This window comes from Odontesthes bonariensis, chromosome 9 (genome assembly GCF_027942865.1).
Source record: "Odontesthes bonariensis isolate fOdoBon6 chromosome 9, fOdoBon6.hap1, whole genome shotgun sequence".
NCBI lineage: Eukaryota > Metazoa > Chordata > Actinopteri > Atheriniformes > Atherinopsidae > Odontesthes > Odontesthes bonariensis.
Window position 1 is genome coordinate 10,320,541 of NC_134514.1, and position 19,781 is coordinate 10,340,321.

General features: G+C 41.7%; 1 protein-coding gene across 1 annotated transcript in view; it reads left to right on the forward strand.

Annotated features, from left to right (window-relative positions):
- Positions 1-19,443, forward strand: part of LOC142388139 (protocadherin-16-like) — a 77,333-nt gene extending 57,890 nt beyond the window's left edge. Inside the window, exons 3-21 of the mRNA XM_075473071.1 lie at positions 493-681; positions 1,384-1,615; positions 1,758-1,994; positions 2,217-3,245; positions 4,015-4,202; positions 4,290-4,386; positions 4,795-4,952; positions 6,301-7,147; positions 9,612-9,851; positions 10,601-10,726; positions 10,818-11,027; positions 11,140-12,006; positions 12,121-12,234; positions 12,319-12,530; positions 12,859-13,010; positions 13,359-13,489; positions 13,793-14,079; positions 14,201-14,342; positions 14,772-19,443. Of these exons, the coding sequence (XP_075329186.1) occupies positions 493-681; positions 1,384-1,615; positions 1,758-1,994; positions 2,217-3,245; positions 4,015-4,202; positions 4,290-4,386; positions 4,795-4,952; positions 6,301-7,147; positions 9,612-9,851; positions 10,601-10,726; positions 10,818-11,027; positions 11,140-12,006; positions 12,121-12,234; positions 12,319-12,530; positions 12,859-13,010; positions 13,359-13,489; positions 13,793-14,079; positions 14,201-14,342; positions 14,772-17,362 (8,049 nt within the window). The 3' untranslated portion in view covers positions 17,363-19,443. The remainder of the gene's footprint in view (positions 1-492; positions 682-1,383; positions 1,616-1,757; positions 1,995-2,216; positions 3,246-4,014; positions 4,203-4,289; positions 4,387-4,794; positions 4,953-6,300; positions 7,148-9,611; positions 9,852-10,600; positions 10,727-10,817; positions 11,028-11,139; positions 12,007-12,120; positions 12,235-12,318; positions 12,531-12,858; positions 13,011-13,358; positions 13,490-13,792; positions 14,080-14,200; positions 14,343-14,771) is intronic.
- The last annotated feature ends 338 nt before the right edge of the window (positions 19,444-19,781 follow it).

The following is a 19,781-nucleotide window of genomic DNA, read 5'->3' on the forward strand; positions in this document are numbered from 1 at the left end:
TAAAACCAGACCACAGTCATGACTTTCCATTAGAATCTAAAATGTTGCACTAAAGAAACTGTGTGGTATCCCACTCCTGCCCAACCGCTCCTGTCACTGTCCTTTTCAGACAGACACAACTCCTGAAGCAGGCAGTATATCCTGCTGGCTTCCCTCCCAGAGCCTGTAGAAGTCAACCTCCATCCTGCCAACCCCCATCTTTCCCTCAGAGTTTGTTTCTGCCAAAGGGCCTGTTTGGCTCATGTTCTAACTCAGATAAACAACAAAGAACCTGTCCAAAGATGCTCTCAAAGGCACCTGGTATGGTGCTCTTGTTTCAGTTTGTGGAGGGCCATCACTCTTACGTCCCTCCACTGGATCATAGATTTGATTTGTTGGTGCTTTAGAGATTTATTAAGTCCAGAAACTGTTGACTTTAGCCAATGTATGCAATTTTAATTCTAAAGTGTAATATTGGAATGTTTACTTAATAGCATGTCTTCATGTCTGTAGGTGACTGCGACAGATGCTGATGGTGGTTCCTTTGGCTCAGTTACCTACTCCCTTGGGTCTGGCAGTAACAGTGCCGTTCCTTCTCAGTTCACTATTGGCAAGGAGACTGGGCAGATCTGCACTAGTGCTGTACTAGACAGGGATCAAGGGCCGGACAGTTTCGACTTTACCGTTACTGCAGTGGATGGGGTAAGCCACCTTTTTTTAAATCATGCTTAATATTAATCCACTGAGCCACAATGTAATCCTATAAACACAGCAGCCATGCTTTTCCCCACTGACAAGAGAGCAAAGACAGAGCCAACTCTGAAAAAGACTTTGATTTGAACAGCCAAGTAAAAAATAAAAGTTTGAACAGCTCTCCATGGTAGGTAGACTTACTCAACCATCCTATTCAATGACTGCCAAAAAATACTTAAAGAATAAAAGGTTAAAAATGAAAGAAAATGACTTTGTGTATGTTAAAGCAATCAGATTGAGAAATACCTTAACTGTCAGGCTGTAGTATTTTAACAAGTTGGACTGCCGCCTACCTCCTTTCTGCCACCTGGTCCAAATGAAAAGCCTGCACTGTATTCACTGCAAATGAAAATCCTATGAAACAGGCTTGGGTCGCCACAAGCCCTCTCACCCTACATGGGTCATGACATATTGCTCTTTCCCAATGGAAACTATCAATCTGTGTTCATGCACAAACCTGTTGGGACTACATTTTAGAGGCTACGCCATACATAGAAATTTAACAGGGTTTACTGCTGGTTTTTACTTTCACCATTAATATGGTGTATGTGCACCAATAATATGGCCTAAATCCTTCTTTCAGGCCTTCTTTTTCTGCGCATGATTAATGTATGTGAAGGTATGACAAAAGAGTTTTTCTTTCCTTTGCAGGGTGGACTGAGCTCAGTAGCCTATGTGAAGGTAGATCTGGTTGACATTAATGATAACAGACCCTCTTTCTACCCGCTCAACTATGCCGTTAGTCTGAGCACTCAGAGTGCTCCTGGGACATCTGTGGTCAGAGTGATGGCCTATGACCCAGACTCAGGCGAGAATGGTAGAATTACATACAAAACAGTACCTGGAGCGGCTTCCCCATACTTTACTCTCAACAAAGACACAGGTTGGCACAAGTATTTTCCCTGTTCCCCTCACACTTTTTGGTGTATTAATTATGATTATGTATCAGAATAATTTAAAAGTAAATCATAAAATGACACAATGTAAAAAATAGTGTGTTTTATGTTCTCTTGAACCTCTTTCAGGCGTCATCTCCCTGTCTCGGTCTGTCTATGGGAGAGCAAACTCCATCATTCCCATGGTAATCTCTGCTCAAGATGGTGGTGGTCTGGTCGCTTTAGTCAACGCTAAAGTGAACATTAGCGTGGTGGCAGGGCTGGTGGCACCGCCTGTATTTGAACAGGCCCAGTACTACTTTACTGTATCAGAAGATGCCCTGAGAGGGACAGTTTTAGGCACTGTCCAGGCCAGCACTAAGACAGGTGAGGACAATTCTTTTGATTTAGACTCAATGAATACACTGAAAATCTCTTTTCGATCTGGGCAGCTTTTCTACATACTTTTATTGGGCTATTTTACATGCCTAAATATGAAAATGATTTAATCAGCATTCCATGAAAACTGAAAGATTTCAGGGTTAAGTCCAAGGCTGTCAGTGATGTTTTTTCATTTTTTTTGTTCTTGTCACCTTTCTCTCCTCCCAGGCACCTCTACAGAGATCTCCTACACCATCAGCTCTGGTGACCCTGCAGGCTACTTTACTGTGGATCCTGACACTGGAGTCCTAAGAACCAGTCTGCCCCTTGATCATGAATCCCAATCATCTCTTGACTTGGAGGTGCAGGCCCGCAGTGGCAACCCCCCGGCCTTTGGTCAGACCCGTGTCCACGTCACCATTGCAGACGTCAACGATAACCCCCCGATTTTTCTGCCCTCATCCTCAGAGTCCTTACTGCTGCCAGAGCACACAGAAATGGGCACTGTGGTATATCGGGTCCAAGCTGAGGACAAAGACACAGGAGTCAATGGACAACTCAGCTTTGAACTTTTCTCTCTGAGTGGAATCCAGAGGATTTTCAGTGTGGAGCGCAGCAGTGGAGAGATACGATTGGTGGGCAGCCTGTGCTATGAAACTGCCCCCCGGTATGATCTCCAGGTCATAGCCAAGGATAGTGGAGTACCCCAGCTAAGCGCCACACTAATGCTAGTGGTCCATGTCCAAGCAGAGAATGGCCAGGGACCTGTGTTTGATACCCTCACCTACCGTGTGGAACTAAAAGAAGGAACACCAATAAGCACACGCTTTCTCCAAGTCAGGGCTTTGAACAGAGAGATTCCTGGCTCAGGTCAATCTGGACCCCTGACGTATCACCTGCGTCCTGATGGAGATGCTGCAGGGTTTGGCATTGCAGCTGATAGTGGCTGGCTGTTTGTGAAGAGTGCCCTAGACAGGGAAGTGAAGGACATTTACCTTCTAACAGTGCTGGCCAGTGTAGGTCATGGACAGCTAAAGAAGACAGGCAGTGCCACGGTGCGGATATCGGTGACCGATGAGAATGACAACTCTCCTCGACTCACACAGGAGAGGGTTTTCATGGCTGTGAGAGAGAACCTGCCTACAGGAACAGGCTTTGGTCATGTGCTGGCGACGGACAGAGACAGTGGCTCCAATGGACGCCTCGGTTACCGCTTGCTGCATCCTGACCGCTGTTTCCAGATAAACACCCACACAGGTTAAATGGAAAGTTTATGTACTGATACTGTGAGAAAGATGAGCATTAAAACAACACAGAATATTAAATGCATTTAAACCTGCATGAATAAATATGCATGCTCAGATATTTTGAGCAGAGTCATGGTTACAGTAAAAGAAAAACAAAAAAAAAAATACAAGCATTGCTACTGCTGTTGTTGACTTTTGGAAGTCTGCAATATTAATTCATCAGAATGATCAGTCTTAGTCTACACATTTGTCTAGAGACTGTGACAAAACTTTACTTGAGCTAAAATCTGAAATGTGCAGATCCAGCAGCAATTTCCCATGAAACGTCTTATTTTTCATGAAAATCCAAACTTTTGGGAGAGAAAAAAATCCCTGTTTCATCAACACAGTGACTCATCTTTTAAAGATGACAGACTAGACTAAAAGTTGCCCCTTCTGCACTGTCATAAATAAGGCAGATAGTGGTGACAACAGCACTAAGTGTCTTGCTGGGCTCTAATTGGCCTATTGAGTCTGTTAGTCTGTGGGTGGAGATTCATGCTCTGATTTGTGATCAGTTTCTGGCTGAGTTGTTAGTCTCTGAAGCATCTGCCAACCTTCTAAAAATCCATCTATTTATGTGGATGTGTGCAGATGAATACATAAATCTGCACACTGTGCATGTCTGTTACTTATGTGCCATTGATCAAAGCCTGCTGGCTTCTAAGTTTCTCATCACTATTCCAGGGGACAAGTGTCTCTGCATGAACTTCCTCTCATTCATCCCCCTTCCTCCCCAGGTGAAATCAGTACAAGGATGACGCTTGACAGGGAACAGCAGTCAAGTTATCAGCTGGTGGTTGTGGTACAAGATGGCGGTTCACCTCCTCGTACTGCAACAGGCACAATCTTCATCACTGTACTGGATGACAATGACAATGACCCTGTTTTTAGCCACAGTCAGTCAGGCAAAAACATAATCATACAGGTAATGTCACAGGAACAGAAACGTAGACTGTCAGAAAATGAAAATGTTCATCTCTTTAGTGATTTCTTTATTTTTTTTTACCCATAGGTGACAGAGGGTCAGTCTCCAGGAGTTGTACTGGGCTTATTGCAGGCCAAAGATCCTGATGAGGGGGAGAACGGCACCATATTCTACTCTTTGTCAGGTACAGTTGCAGTACAGTATAGTAAAATAATGTTTTACTCATTAATGTCTTCTGATAGTAAATAAAGGGAACAGTGTATCTCTCGAGGGAAGAATTTTCCTCCATCAAATTGACTTTGAAGTTTTTTTCTTTTACTGCTTGACTGTCTTTCTTTTGCCTTACTTTTTTATTTGCTTGAGCTTATGTAATGGGCCAAGTAGGAGCATTTCTAAGTAAATCTATGCAGAAATACAAAGCTATTTGCCGTCTTCTTTTAATAGAGTAAGATAAAGAACACCATGGTCATTGTAATTAGTCACATGTATCTTGCATGTCTGAAAATGTCTTTATTTTAACATTTTGTATTTGTTTGCAACTCTCCAACGCTGTTCGTCTCCAGTTAAAGTTTGGCCTTTGTGTCTCCCAAAGGTCCCAGGGCTGAGCGTTTCTCTTTGAACGCAGTCACTGGGGAACTACGTTCATCATCCCCTCTTAGCCACTCAGAACGAGCTGAGTACTCTCTGACAGTGACAGCTACTGACAGAGGACTGCCCCCTCGCAGTGCCTCCTGTTCCCTCACCATTCAGGTCAGACTCCCATTGGATTCCAGCCAGCGCAAACACCCTCACTACACACCTATTTAATATCAAAGTATAGTCTTGGGGCTGAGAGGATCCATGTCTCTGGGCCCCTCAGACTAGCTGCCGACATATCAGCCTCACTTCTGACAAGGTCCCCTCCCATCCCCTCCCTTTTCTTCCCCTGTGAATTTTCAAAAGGGAAATTTCTATCTGAAATGGAAAAGTGGGTCTGAATCAAATACTCCCAGCTGGCTTATGATGAGGGCCAGCTGTAGACTGCTCTGATCAAGGTCATACTCAATGACTTCAACACTTTTTTAATACAGTAGCCCTTTTTTTTTTTTTACAAAGAGTAGCAGGGCTTTACTTACACTCTACATAAAACACAGCCTTGAAGGTAATTAAAGTTAATATCTAATATAGAACAGAAATGGACACAATGGAGGAGTCTTGGAAGAAACACTGATTTATAAGTTCCAGGAAAAATCGAAATTGCATATAAATAGCTACAGTAAGTGCCAGCTCAGCTTTTCCTCCTTTCCAATAACAAAAAAATGAAAGTCATAATTATTAGTTAATTGGATTAAACAGTGCAGTGTTGTTTCTTGCCCTCTGACGCATTTATGCAATTTCCTTTAATCATATTTTCAGACTGATTTTTTTAAATCTGTCAATAACAAGATGGGGCTGTGCAATTTATTTTTGGAACACTCCTTTTCCATCTAATGTGGAACTAATTTACGGCTTGTCAACAAGCTTTTTTTTTGTTTCTTTCGAGTGCCTGCTTACTGGGAGAACTGTGCTGTAGGAATTAGTTCTGAATACCCAGATCAATCCATCATGTTACAAGATTGTAATTTAGCATAAAATTTGGTCAACAAAGGCTCAGTCTCCTGTTCCCTTTTATTGCTGCTGGTTTATTAAACAGTGTGTCATGTGCAGTTTTCTTACAATGCTGTAGTCTTTGAAGATGCTTAAACAGCTCATCAAAAGAAGTGTAAAGCAAGGAATATATGTCCCACTGCTCAACTCGGAGCTTTTCACCATGTTGTCCAGTGATCGTGTTACTTTTATCATCTATTATTTTCCCTGGCAGCGACATGATTATCAGATAAAGCGTGATTAATGTTTGCAACACTTTTATGCAGCTCTATAAAAACTAGTCTGATTTATTTCCAGAAGACACAGCACTAGTGAGAGGAGATGACTAAATCTGTTGTTACTTTTCATAAAATCCGTTGAATTATTTTACCGAGTTGAACATTACAAACTTAAGCTTCCTCCACGCATCTACATTAAACATCTGTTGATCTAGTTCCCATGAATATGCACTCTGTGTGTTTCTTTTTTGCAGGTTATCAGCATCAACAGCCTTACAACTAAGGCCAGTTCACACTCCCTATCTTTTAACTCTGTGGAGGAGGCCAGTCCTGGCTCTGTTATTGGCTCAGTTTGCCTCCATGACAGAGGAACCTTAGAAGAAGGCAAGGTTACCTACACGGTAGTAGGAGGTACAGATCAAGATGGGACCTTTGTTGTGGACCGTCTAACTGGTGATGTCTACCTGGCTCGTCCCCTCGATTATGAACGAGACGCACGTTACAACCTGAAAATTGAGGTGGATGACTTCTCTCAGATGCCTCCTAGCAGCACCGTTGTGCACTTGGACATTGACATAGAGGACAGTAATGACCACACCCCTGAGTTCATGGAGGACCCCATCACCATTGTCATCTCTGAGAGTATGGAGGCGGGCTCATCTGTCTACACTTTCCAGGCCACAGATAAGGATGGCAGTGGGCCTAACAGTGAGCTGATATATTCCATTCTCCACCAATGGCCAAACACCCTTGGCTTATTAACCCTTGACCCCACGACTGGCATTCTCTCCTTGGGCCACCAACTGGACCATGAGGTCATTTCGACACTGATCGTTGTTGTAAAGGCAACAGATTCTGCCCTTGACGCCAGCCAGAGGCGCTGGGGTTCTGTGACAGCAAGGGTGTATATAACTGATGAGAACGACAATGCGCCAGTGTTTATATCACCAACAGCTGTAAGTGTGATGGAGGACCAGCCTGTGGGCTTTGTAGTGCTCTTTGTCATGGCCAGAGATGCAGACCAAGGGGAGAATGGAAGAGTGACTTACAGAATCCAGTCAGGCAACAATGGAGGAACATTCAGCCTTAACCCCAATACAGGTATGTACAGCTCAGTCCTCCTGTAGGATGTAATAAGTGCTTTATGTTACTTAGCACAAAATACAGGCTCAGAAGTCAAGAAAAAGGATGTGTTTGTTGCACAGATGACATATTATAAACCAGTGATCATTCTTGACAATTTTCCTACAGTATCTATGACCACAACTACAATATTTTATGTACCATAAACTATCTGCTCTATAAAACTATTAAAAATTATATTATTAAGCATAATTTAGGGTTATGGACAAACTCAATCTGACTGCATAAGTCATGTATATCTGAGGGATTTATCTGCATGACAATCATGATAATGTGGTTTCCTTCTTCAGTCTTTAATCAGATATAGAGTACAGTTTTATTTTGACCTCTGGAATGTCTTTAATTGTCCCATGTTTTACCCACATGCTGCTTATGTCTATTCAGCATACAGTATTTAGCATTTTTGGCTTTGGGAAGAAGTGAGCCAATTGCATTCAAAACAAGCAGAGCACATGTTAACATAAGATATCGGTATTTTCATTTTCAGTACCTGTAGGGAAGTCCAACACTAAACCAATGCTTTTTGCTTGCTTGAGTTAGAATATTTAGAGACAATATGCTTTTGTTAAACTTTTTGGGTCATTTCATTGGGTTTTAAAACCTTTGTCAAACATCTAAGGGTAGTTTTGCATTGCTTGTTTGCTTCTCAATGTTCTTCAACATAGTGGCACACCATTTCTACCAAACCATCACAGACTCTTTTAAAACTCTTCTTACTACTAAGTACAAACACTGTTGCTCCACCTCTCATGACTTATTCCTCTCAGTTGAAGGCCAGACAGAGGAGTCTGCCAAATATTAAACACACACACACACACCACACACACTTGAGAATGTGCAAACACACGTGCACACACAACAACCCATCATCTGTTATTGTGGATCTATTCCCATGAAAGACCAAAGAACCTCCTGCTCGCGCTTCTGGGAACCATTAGAGAAGGGATCAGTTACGCATGTTTGTGTGTATTCGTGTGTGTGGGTGTGTGTGTATTTAGGCATGCACAAGCACATGTGTTTGTGTGCTCGCTTAGACTGTCATTTAGTTGACGCTGACCTTGGGCTGTTTGGTCCTTTGGGTTTTGTTGTTGTGTTTGAGACACGTGTCAACGTTTGGTCCGCCTTCCCTTCAAGTCCCAACCAGGATGCCCCCTGGAGCACCGCAGGGGTGGAAACATTCAGGGTCTGTCATTCATGTCACTTCTTCTTCATCCCAGTGTGGACTCATCTTGAAGTGTTTTCATTCACACTGGCTGTTTATTAGAATAATGACAGAGGTAATTCCGTTTTAGGATCACTTACTGGAGACTTGGGATCAAGTCTGCCAACTGTTTTCATTACTTTTGTGTCACTCTTATCCTCAACAGAGAGAACCATTAAGGTTTTATTTAGAATCTGTGAAGTCATAGAGTGAAACTCATTTTCATCCCTCATTGTCACAAGGGAGATCATTAATTTCGCTTATGGAGCTAAGAGAGAGTGCACTGGTGATAAGGTGAATATATTCTCAGTAAAAGACAACACCGTACAGGGATTAACACATCAAATGCTGAGGAGTAGCCTCAGAAAAAAAGACAAGAAATATGTGTTATCTGAGCTTCCTCTGCCAGCCCTAACACTGCAGTCCAAAGCATTAGCGCCACAAAAATTAGGATGTTAGAATGGAAAACATCTAAAAACGAAGAAAAAACTTTTCCCAGTTCTTTCTTTCTGCCCTTATGTTATCAGTGACTGTGTATGTGGCAGGATCACAGAGGAATCAAATTTAGGTGAAAAAATTCCATCCTGTAACTTTTACCAGATTAAAGCTTGGGGGCAAGTTGTCTCAGTCCTCGAAAGACACAAAGTGAAAAACGTACACAAAGAAGTTAAAAGCAAAACACCCCTGACCCTCTTTGTCTTTAACAGTTGAATCTCATTTTAAAGCATGAAATTGAAATTGAATCAATGCAAGCTCTACACTCTTGGGGCAGGATAATGAAAAGGCTAGGGCACCCCTAATTCGTATGGAGCACGGCAGGCCTGGCCGTTGCGTGTTTAGAGTGTGTGTTTACTGCTTCTTTCTTGATGGCTGCGGCATTCTTCAGTGGAAAATCTCGTAAACTGTGGCCAGACCATTTGGGCTGTTACAGCAGTGGTGGTAGTAGCACTCAGGTAGGCAACGTTGTATGTGTGGAGGATATTAGCTTTGATTTGGCCCTCACACGGCAACTTTTCACACTTACTTTTAAAATGAGCTGAAGACACACAATCCAGGAAAATGCTTAGTTTAACTGATATGATGCTGTATCTTTCGTATAAAGCTGACTGTGTGAATAAAGCTGTATACATACATATAGTTTATATACATATATATGTGTGTGTAGTTCACTAACAATCAATCTCTTTTGTCAAAGCTGACCCTTGATTAATCTCTGTACAGGCTCTCTGTCTATTTTCAAACCTCTGGATCGTGAGGAGCAGGACATCTTTAACCTGACAGTAATTTCTGAAGATCATGGGATACCCCAACACTCATCCAGCCAACTGCTGTGTATCCATGTGATTGATGTCAATGATGAAGTGCCATGGTTTGAGGAGACCCAGTATGAAGCCCAAATCTCTGAGAATCAGCCTCCAGGAACGAGTGTTTTGACAGTGTCCGCTTCTGATCTGGACCAAGGTGATCCAGGCAGTAGTTAGACTTTGTTGCTTCAGTTTTTGAACACATAGTCCTATTATGTAATCAACAGTTCTGATTTGGCTGATGGAAAGTGAAAATATTGCCAGTTTAAACAAGGTGAAATTTGATTGGAAAGTTTATGTTTTAAGCATCCAAACTGCCTTTAACCATTTTTTCAGTGTTCAGTCAGATTGTTACATTCTGTTGTGAAACAGATTCTGATAACATCTTAGAATACAATGAAAATATATATAGTTATATAGTTATCCAGTTACATGTAACCAAACACATTTTTTTTGTGTTGAAAGTCAAGCAGAACGCAAACTAGATTTTTTTATTATGTGCTGAACAAGTGTTCCCCTTATAGACATACCAGTTGGTTTTAGTTGAATGCTACACAGGAGGGAGGGGATAAGGATACAGAGAGGATGCATTCCCTTGGAGTTAGTCAGAAGCACATAAAACAGAAGGATTATAAACTTTCTACTCAAAAGAAAACAGTGAAGTAAACAGATGAGGTTGCCAGACTGCTTTCTTTTAGCACGCAATCTGGAGACTCAGACACCTGAGGGAGGGCTATCACTGCCAAAAACTTAGACAGCAAATTCCACAACAAACAAACATAAGAATACAAGCTATTAAAACGAGATGCCTGCTTTGATATCTTGAAATTTTAGGTCATAGGAATGAACATTTGTTTGACTGAATGCTATAAAATCTATTTTTTTTACATATGTGTGTCTCTGTAGGAACCAATGGGCAAGTGGCATATGGTGGCATCACACAGGGAGATTTCAGCATCAACCCACTCACAGGTGTCATAACAACCACTAAGTCTTTGGACAGAGAGTCTCAGGACTATTATGCTGTCACAGGTATTATCCTCTGACTGTCTTACAGTGTTACAAATAAAACATGGTTTCATGATACATTATATTAAGAGTTGTGATTTGTTTGTTTTGGCAGTTTATGCAAAAGATGGAGGTCTCCCACCCAACTATGCTAAAGCAACAGTAAGGATCAAGGTGCTTGATGTTAATGACAATGCTCCTGTCTTTGGACGTCTTTACTACACCATTGAGGTGCCTGAAAACCTGGAGGCATTACCTCTTTTCACCCTCAGAGCTACTGACCCAGATGCAGGAGAAAGTGGGGAGATAAACTACAGAATTGCAGGTGTGAATTTGTTTGTAATGTACCTTCTTTGTAAAAGTTAAGTAAAACTGCTTCCTGTTAGGTTGCTGATACTTGATACTCAAACAGCTGTTTGCCATTGCTCCCCTGGCAGCTGGAGATCCATCTGGGGACTTTCACTTGGACAGACAGTCAGGTGTACTGTACACCTCAAGACCTCTGGATCGGGAGAAGAGAGCTGGATATACTCTAACGGTCATAGCTCACGACAAGGGCCACCCTCCCCTCAGCAGCACTGCCACTGTAGAGGTGACAGTTCTGGACATCAATGACCACAGCCCACAGTTTCAGAGCAGCAGCTATACTGCTGACATTTCGGAAGATGTTCCCATTGGCTCGCTGGTTCTAGAGGTGAAAGCCATTGATTTGGACTACGGACCCAACAGCCAGGTTGTGTATTTTCTCAGCCATGGCTCCCGGAGCATGTTTATCATAGACCAGAAGACAGGCCGCATAATCACAGCAGCACCCCTAGACAGAGAGAGAACTGCCTCCTACACCTTTGAGGTGTGTGCCACTGACTCCTCACCTGCAGACCCACATAACTCCACTGCTCAAGTGACTATCTACATTCAGGATGTGAATGACAATACACCCTTCTTCATTCAGGACCCACTTATTGTGAATGTCTCAGCCAGTAGTGTTTCTAACCGCCGGGTGCTGGCCACAATGAGGGCAGAGGACAAGGACTTTGGGGCTAATGGCTCTGTTTTTTATCGTTTTGCCAATCCAGTGAAGGGTTTTACCATTAACTCCCTTACAGGAGACATTCAAGCCACTGAGAAACTGCAGACCCTGACTCAAAGCCAGAGGACTTTGATAGTTCAGGCCATGGATCAAGGAAACCCAGCTCAGTCTTCTCTTGGGGTGGTTATAATTTATATTAAGGAACAGAGTTACAGGGGCATTCGCTTCTCACGCACAGCTAGAGATGTCAGTCTGCAAGAAAACGCTGCTAAAGGTTTGATTGATATATGTATAATTTTTTACTTTTTACTTCATAATTTGTTTATGTATGATGTAAGCTATATATTGAAAGGAAATGTTTCAACATTGTCTAATTTTCCCCCTACAGGCACAGTGGTAACACAGGCTCTGGCGCAGTACCCTGATGGCTCTAAAAGTGGTATAAGCTACAGTATTTTTAGTGGAAATAAAATGCAGTCCTTTGGAATAAACTCCATTACTGGTAAGTAGAAAAATTGCTGCACATACTGCCAGACAATATTTTACATTTTCACAAAGCAATTCACTAATAATTGTTGTGAAATAGGTGAAATATGGGTGCAGAAATCTGAAGGAATCGATTTTGAAGAGACCCCAAAACTCCGCCTAGTGGTGAAAGCTGAGACAGCATCTTCCAGCTCCTACATGGCTGTCAACTTAAATCTGCAGGATGTAAATGACAACTTACCACGCTTCCAACTCCAAAACTATGTGGCGTACATTAGGGAGGCACAAGGCTACGATTTTCCCCTTATCCAGGTGCAGTAGCCTCACACCCACATGTTTATTATGGTAGGCCGTTGTTGAAGTGTGAAGTTGTAGAATTAAAAAGAAACTCTCAAGCTTCAGAAATCTGGATTTTTTTTCAGCACTGTAGAGAAATTACTCCATTCATCTGCATTTATTCTCAGTGTCCCAACTGAATACACTCATGCATGTGTGCCATAAAGCCAAGTCCATATAGTTCATTTTTTATGAACTCTTGACTTCCAAGTTAAATATTGCTCACTAGTTCCAGTTACCCTGAAACAACAGTTGCAAATACTTCTGTATTTTTGTTTCCAAAATGGGGCGGTAATTTCCTCAGGTTGCTGCTGATGACCTGGACCAGGGTCAAAATGGTCAGGTGACCTACTCTATCAGGTCATCTTCCATGAGTGGCTTGTTCAAGATAGATCCATTGACTGGCAGCATCACCACTGCGGCTATAATGGACAGAGAGATCTGGACCCAAACACAGTGAGCCTTGCTCTTTTTTTTTTCTTTTATGTAATCACCTGTCTCAGCTCATATGTAAGCCTTTCACATGCATGTTTATTATTTTTTACTGTGAGTTATAATGTCCACCTCTGTCCTTGCTTTAGCAGTTAAACTAAGATTTTTAATTTTTTTCATCACAAATACTGAAAAAGGAGGTGATCAGTTTCACCTTCTTTTTAACTGGATTTTAGCTTTTATACTCCAAGAAGGCAGTCTTTTATTGATTTTATTTCCTATTGTTTAAAAAACAATAAGGAGATGAAAAAATATGTAACTGGATTTAAAAAAAAAGTTCAGATACTGATATTTATTTTGTGGTATTACTAGGCTTGTTGTTACGGCAACAGACCGAGGAACCCCACGGCAGGCTGGCTCTGCCACCCTTACTGTGATCATCATCGACCTCAATGACAACAGTCCCACAATTCCTCTGCCTCGGGAGATCCGGGTGCCTGAGGGTAAGCTTCATGGTGGAAGTTCGTCCAGTGATATTATTATAAAGCCTCACATCACACTCTCTGGCAGTTGACCCAGCAGGGCTCAGTGTGAAAAATCTGACTTTTTTTTATGAAACACAAGTTATTGCCAATGTTCTTCTATTCATTTCCTGTCTGTTAGGTCAAGGCTTTCCAGAACAGGATATTTCTTCACGAAGGGCAGATTTTATTTCCACAACTAAGACTCTAAGCTTCACTTGAGCTTCAACCTAAATGTCTGCTGTTCTTCTCCCACCTCCCTTCTTTATTGTCACCCACTTACAGATACTCTCATTGGCACAGTTATCACCCAGGTAACAGGGAATGATGTGGATTCAGGTCCACCCCTCTCCTATACACTGCACCTGGATGTTAACAGCCAAGGCATGTTTGGGATTCATCATTATGGAGGAGGGGTCTGCTTGACAGGCCCTCTAGACTATGAGAAAAGGACATGGTACACTCTGACAATCCGCTCATCTGACTCCAAACATCAAAGTGAGGCCAACCTCACTGTGCTGGTGGACGATGTGAATGATAATGCTCCCATCTTTACACATGATTTGTATCAGGTACAACTCAGTTTTAATACCTGTCATCATACCTTTATACGTTCACCTTGTCGAGCACCAGAATGTTTGTTAAATTATTGAAAGTATCTGGAATGTGTTAATTTGTTGTGTTTCTTATCAGGTGACTGTATCAGAGCACTTCCCAGCAGGCAGTGCAGTCATCACAGTAACAGCCACTGACTGTGACTCAGGAGAGAATGGGAAGATTACTTATAAAGTAATGTCATCAACTCAGGGTGTTTTCTACATTGACCCAAGTAATGGTAAGATAACTGTGTGCATATTTGAGGTTCTTTATAACCATTTACATTTAATAAAAAATTCTATATCCTAAGGCTCTCCTTCCAAGCTTATTTAGGTAACCCGGGCATATTTGCAAGAAGCAATCCAAAATTGTTTAAGTATGTTTTTTTTATTCAGGGAAATTGAAATCTGGATTTTATTATTTTTATTTACCTCTAATGTTCGGGCTGAGATAGCCTCCAAAATTAAGTATCATAAAAGAAGATTGTTTTCGCCTCAAGCTCTGCTGTCTCCTGTTTACAAATTTGTCAATATATTTCACCAGACATCACCAGTTTTGTTGTTTCATAGCTGATCATCCTGAGTATTGGCCAACTATAACAATTAATTTCATGATCTTGTGAACTGTAACATATTTTTATATTACCTTGTTCTTTATTTCTTCACAGGCACTCTCTTCATCAGGCAAAAATTAGACTTTGATTTTGACCATCCCTCCATTCTGGTGGTAATTGAGGCGCGGGACCAGGGGACTCCATCCTTGTCATCCATTGCCACTGTCCAAGTACAGGTGTCTGATGTCAATGACAATGCTCCCATCTTCCACCAGTCAGAGTACAGAGCCTCTGTGTCTGAGGACGGGCTCCCTGGATCAGCAGTTTTGACATTAGAAGCTGTGGATGGAGATCTTTTTCGGGATAACTGCGGTTTCGATTTTTCCATTGCCACTGGCAACACTGGTAATGCCTTCCAGATTGAGAGCAGTGTGCGCTTCATAGAGGGGCAGGGCTTCCAGACAGTTGGCAGCCTGATCCTGGTCGAGAAGCTGGACTTTGAAGCTGTACCAAGTTATAACCTGACTGTTGTGGTGTCGGATCGTGGAATCCCTCAGCGTAGCTCCAGTGTGCCTATCCTTATCAGTGTTACAGACACAAACGACAACCCTCCAGCTTTCACCCGAACAGATTACAGTGTTACATTAAATGAGGGAACCGCAGCAGGGACAGAGATCTTACATCTATCTGCTACAGACCCTGACTCTGCCCCTAATGGAGAGATGCAATACTTCATAAGCTCAGGAGATGAGACACAACTTTTCCAGGTGGATCGTTGGACTGGAACTTTGAGGCTGCAGAGACCTCTCGACAGCAAAACAGAACTGTCTCATATGATTGTTGTCCAGGCTACTGACGGTCAAGGGCATTACGCTTTGGCCCCAGTTTGTATTGAGGTAAAGGACATCAATGATAACAGGCCTTTCTTTCCTCTGAAGCTGGTAACAGTAAGCATCATGGAGAACCAACCCCAGAATGCCTTAGTTACCAAGCTACATGCAATTGACCATGATAGAGGTGCTTTTGGACAGCTGAGGTATTACATGTTAGATACATCTAAAGAGGGAAGAGAGGGATTCCTCATCAATCAAACATCAGGAGAAGTACGGACTCGCTCCATGTTTGACTTTGAGAAGGTAAACTTTTTCCGTTTTGTGGCCGTTGCCATGGACGCTGGCAACTATTCTGCTACAGTAACAGTACAAGTTTATGTTACTGGGGAAGATGAATATGATCCCGTTTTCACCTCCTCAGAACTCTTGTGTGAAGTACCTGAAGGAGCAACGAAAGGTCAGATCATTGGCAAAGTACAAGCCAGAGATGAGGACGGAGGGGTGGATGGAATTGTCCTCTACTCATTATCAGACCATTCGCCTTATTTTGAGGTCAATAAATCAACTGGAGCAATCTCTCTAAAGATGGACAGCAACAGTAGACACATGAGTCGCTCTAAAAGAGAGGTACGTCTAGTTACACTGGATGTGATTGCTCACAGCCCTCTGGAGACCTCTCGCACCTCAGTGGCCAAAGTTACCATAGATGTAACCCACACATCTTTTGGTCTCACCACAGACATGAATATGCTGCTTGTTAGCGTCATTGCAGTCTCACTGGCGACCATAGTCATCCTGATATTGATTGCTGCGGCACTGTTTTTTGTTAAATTGAGACGTCACAAAGCAGAGCAAAAAGCACATAAACGGACACCAATGCCAGGCACCCTGCTTCATAAGCTCGAGGAAACAAAACTAGCAGCAAATGATATGATTTACCATCAAGCTCTTCCTGGATATGCCGCAGACCAGAGTGGCAGCAGCGGGGGTCCTTATACTCGTGGTGGATCCCTGGATCCCTCCCACTCCAGTGGCCGTGGCTCTGCAGAGGCAGAGGCAGCAGAGGATGATGAAATCAGAATGATCAACGAATATCCGCGAGTGTCAAGTATCTCTTCGTCCATGCAGGAGCGTATTTCTGCTCGAGGTCCAGATTCTGGGATCCAGCAGGATGCTGATCAGCTATCAGATGTGTCTTGTGAGCCCTCCTTAGATTGGTTCAAAGGGAAGAAAATGGGCAATTTAAATGGAACTTTATTTGCTGGCCAGGTGCCGGTCTACAGAGATGAAGGAGGTGGGTATGTGGGTGTGGGAAGGGGACTCAGCATCTCCCACCCTAAAGACTATACTTTCCCTGAGGATGGAAAGCCCACTGTGGATGGTTCCCTTACAGCCATTGTAGCCAGTGATGAGGAGCTGAGGGGCAGCTATAACTGGGACTACCTCCTCAACTGGTGCCCCCAGTTCCAACCCTTAGCTAGCGTTTTTACTGAAATAGCCCGTTTAAAAGATGAAACTGCTCCTTCTCATCCTCGAAGATCATTTCATCACAAAGCAAAAGCAGAATCAAGAATCGACCCGCCGCCTCTCATTACCTCTGTGGCCCACCCTGGAGCTAAAACTGTTCCTCCAAAGCCTGCCGTATCGAGGACATTCCCTCAGTTGGCCTCTTTGCGAAGATCTCCCCTCAGCGCCGAGGGATCCATCTCATCAGTCGCAATGTCTCCAAGTTTCTCCCCCTCTCTTTCACCACTGGCAGCGCGTTCGCCTGCAATTACGCCATTTAGTGTCTCACAGGGCCCCTCTGCGTCCATGATTAGCACAACTGAACACAATTTGGAACACAGTGAGGAGGCAGAGCTGAGGATTTAAATTCTAACGGGTGGATTAAAACTGAATACTGCTGTTCCAAACTTGTTCTACTGTATGACCATTGGCTGCAACTTGAAATGAGTGCAAATCTCTTCTCTGTTCTGTTTCTCAAGAGAACAAGTACAACATGTTACACTAAAAAGTCCAAATAGCTGAAACTGGTGCTTTCTATAGTGCTTTCTGAGGAGAAACTACATCATTTATAGGCCAAAAAGGACTATGCCTACGTGTGTGTTTGTGTATGTGTGACAGAAAACTTATTCTTATGTTGATTACTGTTGATTTGCACATTGAAATAAAATGCATACATGATGTCAATATTTTGTACAAAATCATTGTCTATATTTTTATACTTCAATGTGGTTTCAGACTAAAAACATTGCATTGAAAGGTTGCAAAAACCTCAAAATATTTCTATATTTGTATATTTGTAGCTTGTACTGTACACTCGTTCGTACTGTAAGTTTGTGGTATTGCTTGTCATTTTCAACCTTGTGTTTTTAAATGAAGCTCCTCATCAAGGTTTTATGAATTGGGATTTTTGTATGAAATAATTGTAAATATTTATAGAAGAAGCAACATCCTTGCTTTAACAAATGAAACATCAGTCAGAATAGAGTATTGTATTATCTTAGAATCCAGTGTTTGATCTCACATCAAAAGGTAGGAATGAGTGTGAAATGCTGAAAAAGCTGTCTAAGTTTTAAAGATGCATCCCTCCACACTGTGCAAAGGAAATGGACCTTGATGTCAGCCGATCCTGTCCATCATGCACATTTCCTGTCATTTTTCACAAGCCTTACTGCTTTTTGTGTTAAATGGTGAAATTAAAGCAGTTATGTGGCAAATATAAAACTTTATAATGTTGTGTAGTAATATAAAAAAAACATCACCAACATAATTGCTAAATTAGTACTGTCGTTATACTGAGATTTATACTGAGGCTCGTCTGATTTCTACCCAGATAAACTTTGTGGTATACATCTAATGACCAATGTTAAATTAAGTTTTGGACCACATTACTCAATCCAATGAATGGATGGACTAACAAATGTCATGTGTTATATAAAAAAAGGAAATATTTCTGAATGTTCAAGCACCACCATGGAATGTTACACATACTGTACTGCTTTTTACACAGATGCCTCCACCATGAAGTGTTCATAATCTTTAAATGTGTTTTTGGCAGCCTTTATAGAAGAAATTAATGTGTCAGTTTGCATCAGTAACCACCTAATCATCTCACTTACTAAGTTTTAGACTATATTATTACCTAACATTCTACCTTAATTCCATTAAAGTGAGCCTCAGAGGCAGAGAGGTTTGGTAAATTATTTACAGGGATAGTATACTGACCATGGCAAAATAAACATTGCGAATATTCATGTGATAGAATGAAGGCACCTTGTGTTTTGCATTGTTTTGTATTCAGCAACTGTTGAAAAGTAACCTGCCGCTTGCCTTTCATGTTTCGTAAGAAATTTCTCCAAATGTTCAGACGTATCATTTTGCGCTTGTCCAGATAAAAAATGTTTTGAGTGAAAAGTGCCTGATTAAAGTACTTGTGATCACATTGTTGCCTCTGTCACACATCTGTCAGCTTTGAATGAGGACTTGTAATTTGTAAATGTATAAAGATTGCAATTGATTTGTAAATCAAGTGTGCTCCTCTTAGGGTTAAAAAGTGACAAAGCAGTTTTTTGTTTTGTTTTGGGTTTTTCTTTGTTCACATCCTTCAGAAGACAATGTGTCTGTCCCTAGCTAAGACCAGCACAGACCTATAAGTTTGCATAATTGTCCAACTGAACGCTTACTATTATCCAAAACAATGTGAACAATATTTGATTCAATGATAGCATTCAATTGTAATTTAGAGCTTGACAGCTATATATGATGTAACACAATACCATAATTTATTTAGAATAAAGGCTTTGCATGTCTTCATTTTTACTGAAAACAGCCATGATGATCATCCAACTATTATTTCAAGTATTACTTTTCTTATTACTTTTTAGCTGTTTGAAGTATTTGCTTTTTCCCAATATCAGACACAGAAGGTGAAGTACCTGTAATACATTAAAATAAATGACTTACAAACCTTTCAGCTGTCTGACATTTGAGCTTTTAAAACCTCTTGCAGCGTTTTGGTGCTGTGGCACCTCAAGTCTGAATAGGTAAAAGTTATCAAACTGAACTAATTTTCAGCTTCAATATTTCAGAATGAAAGCATTTGAATGATGTGACTAAATGGTGTTTTTTTTGTAACTACACTTGTCTTGGAAACTCATAACTCTCACTATGCTAAAGGCTGAGCAACAGGTCTGCTGCCCATGTGAAACTGACCTGAAACTGACCAAAGCCGTTTGCCTGTGCATGGAAACTAAACTTTGTGGTATTCTGAGAACTTACCCACGCATAT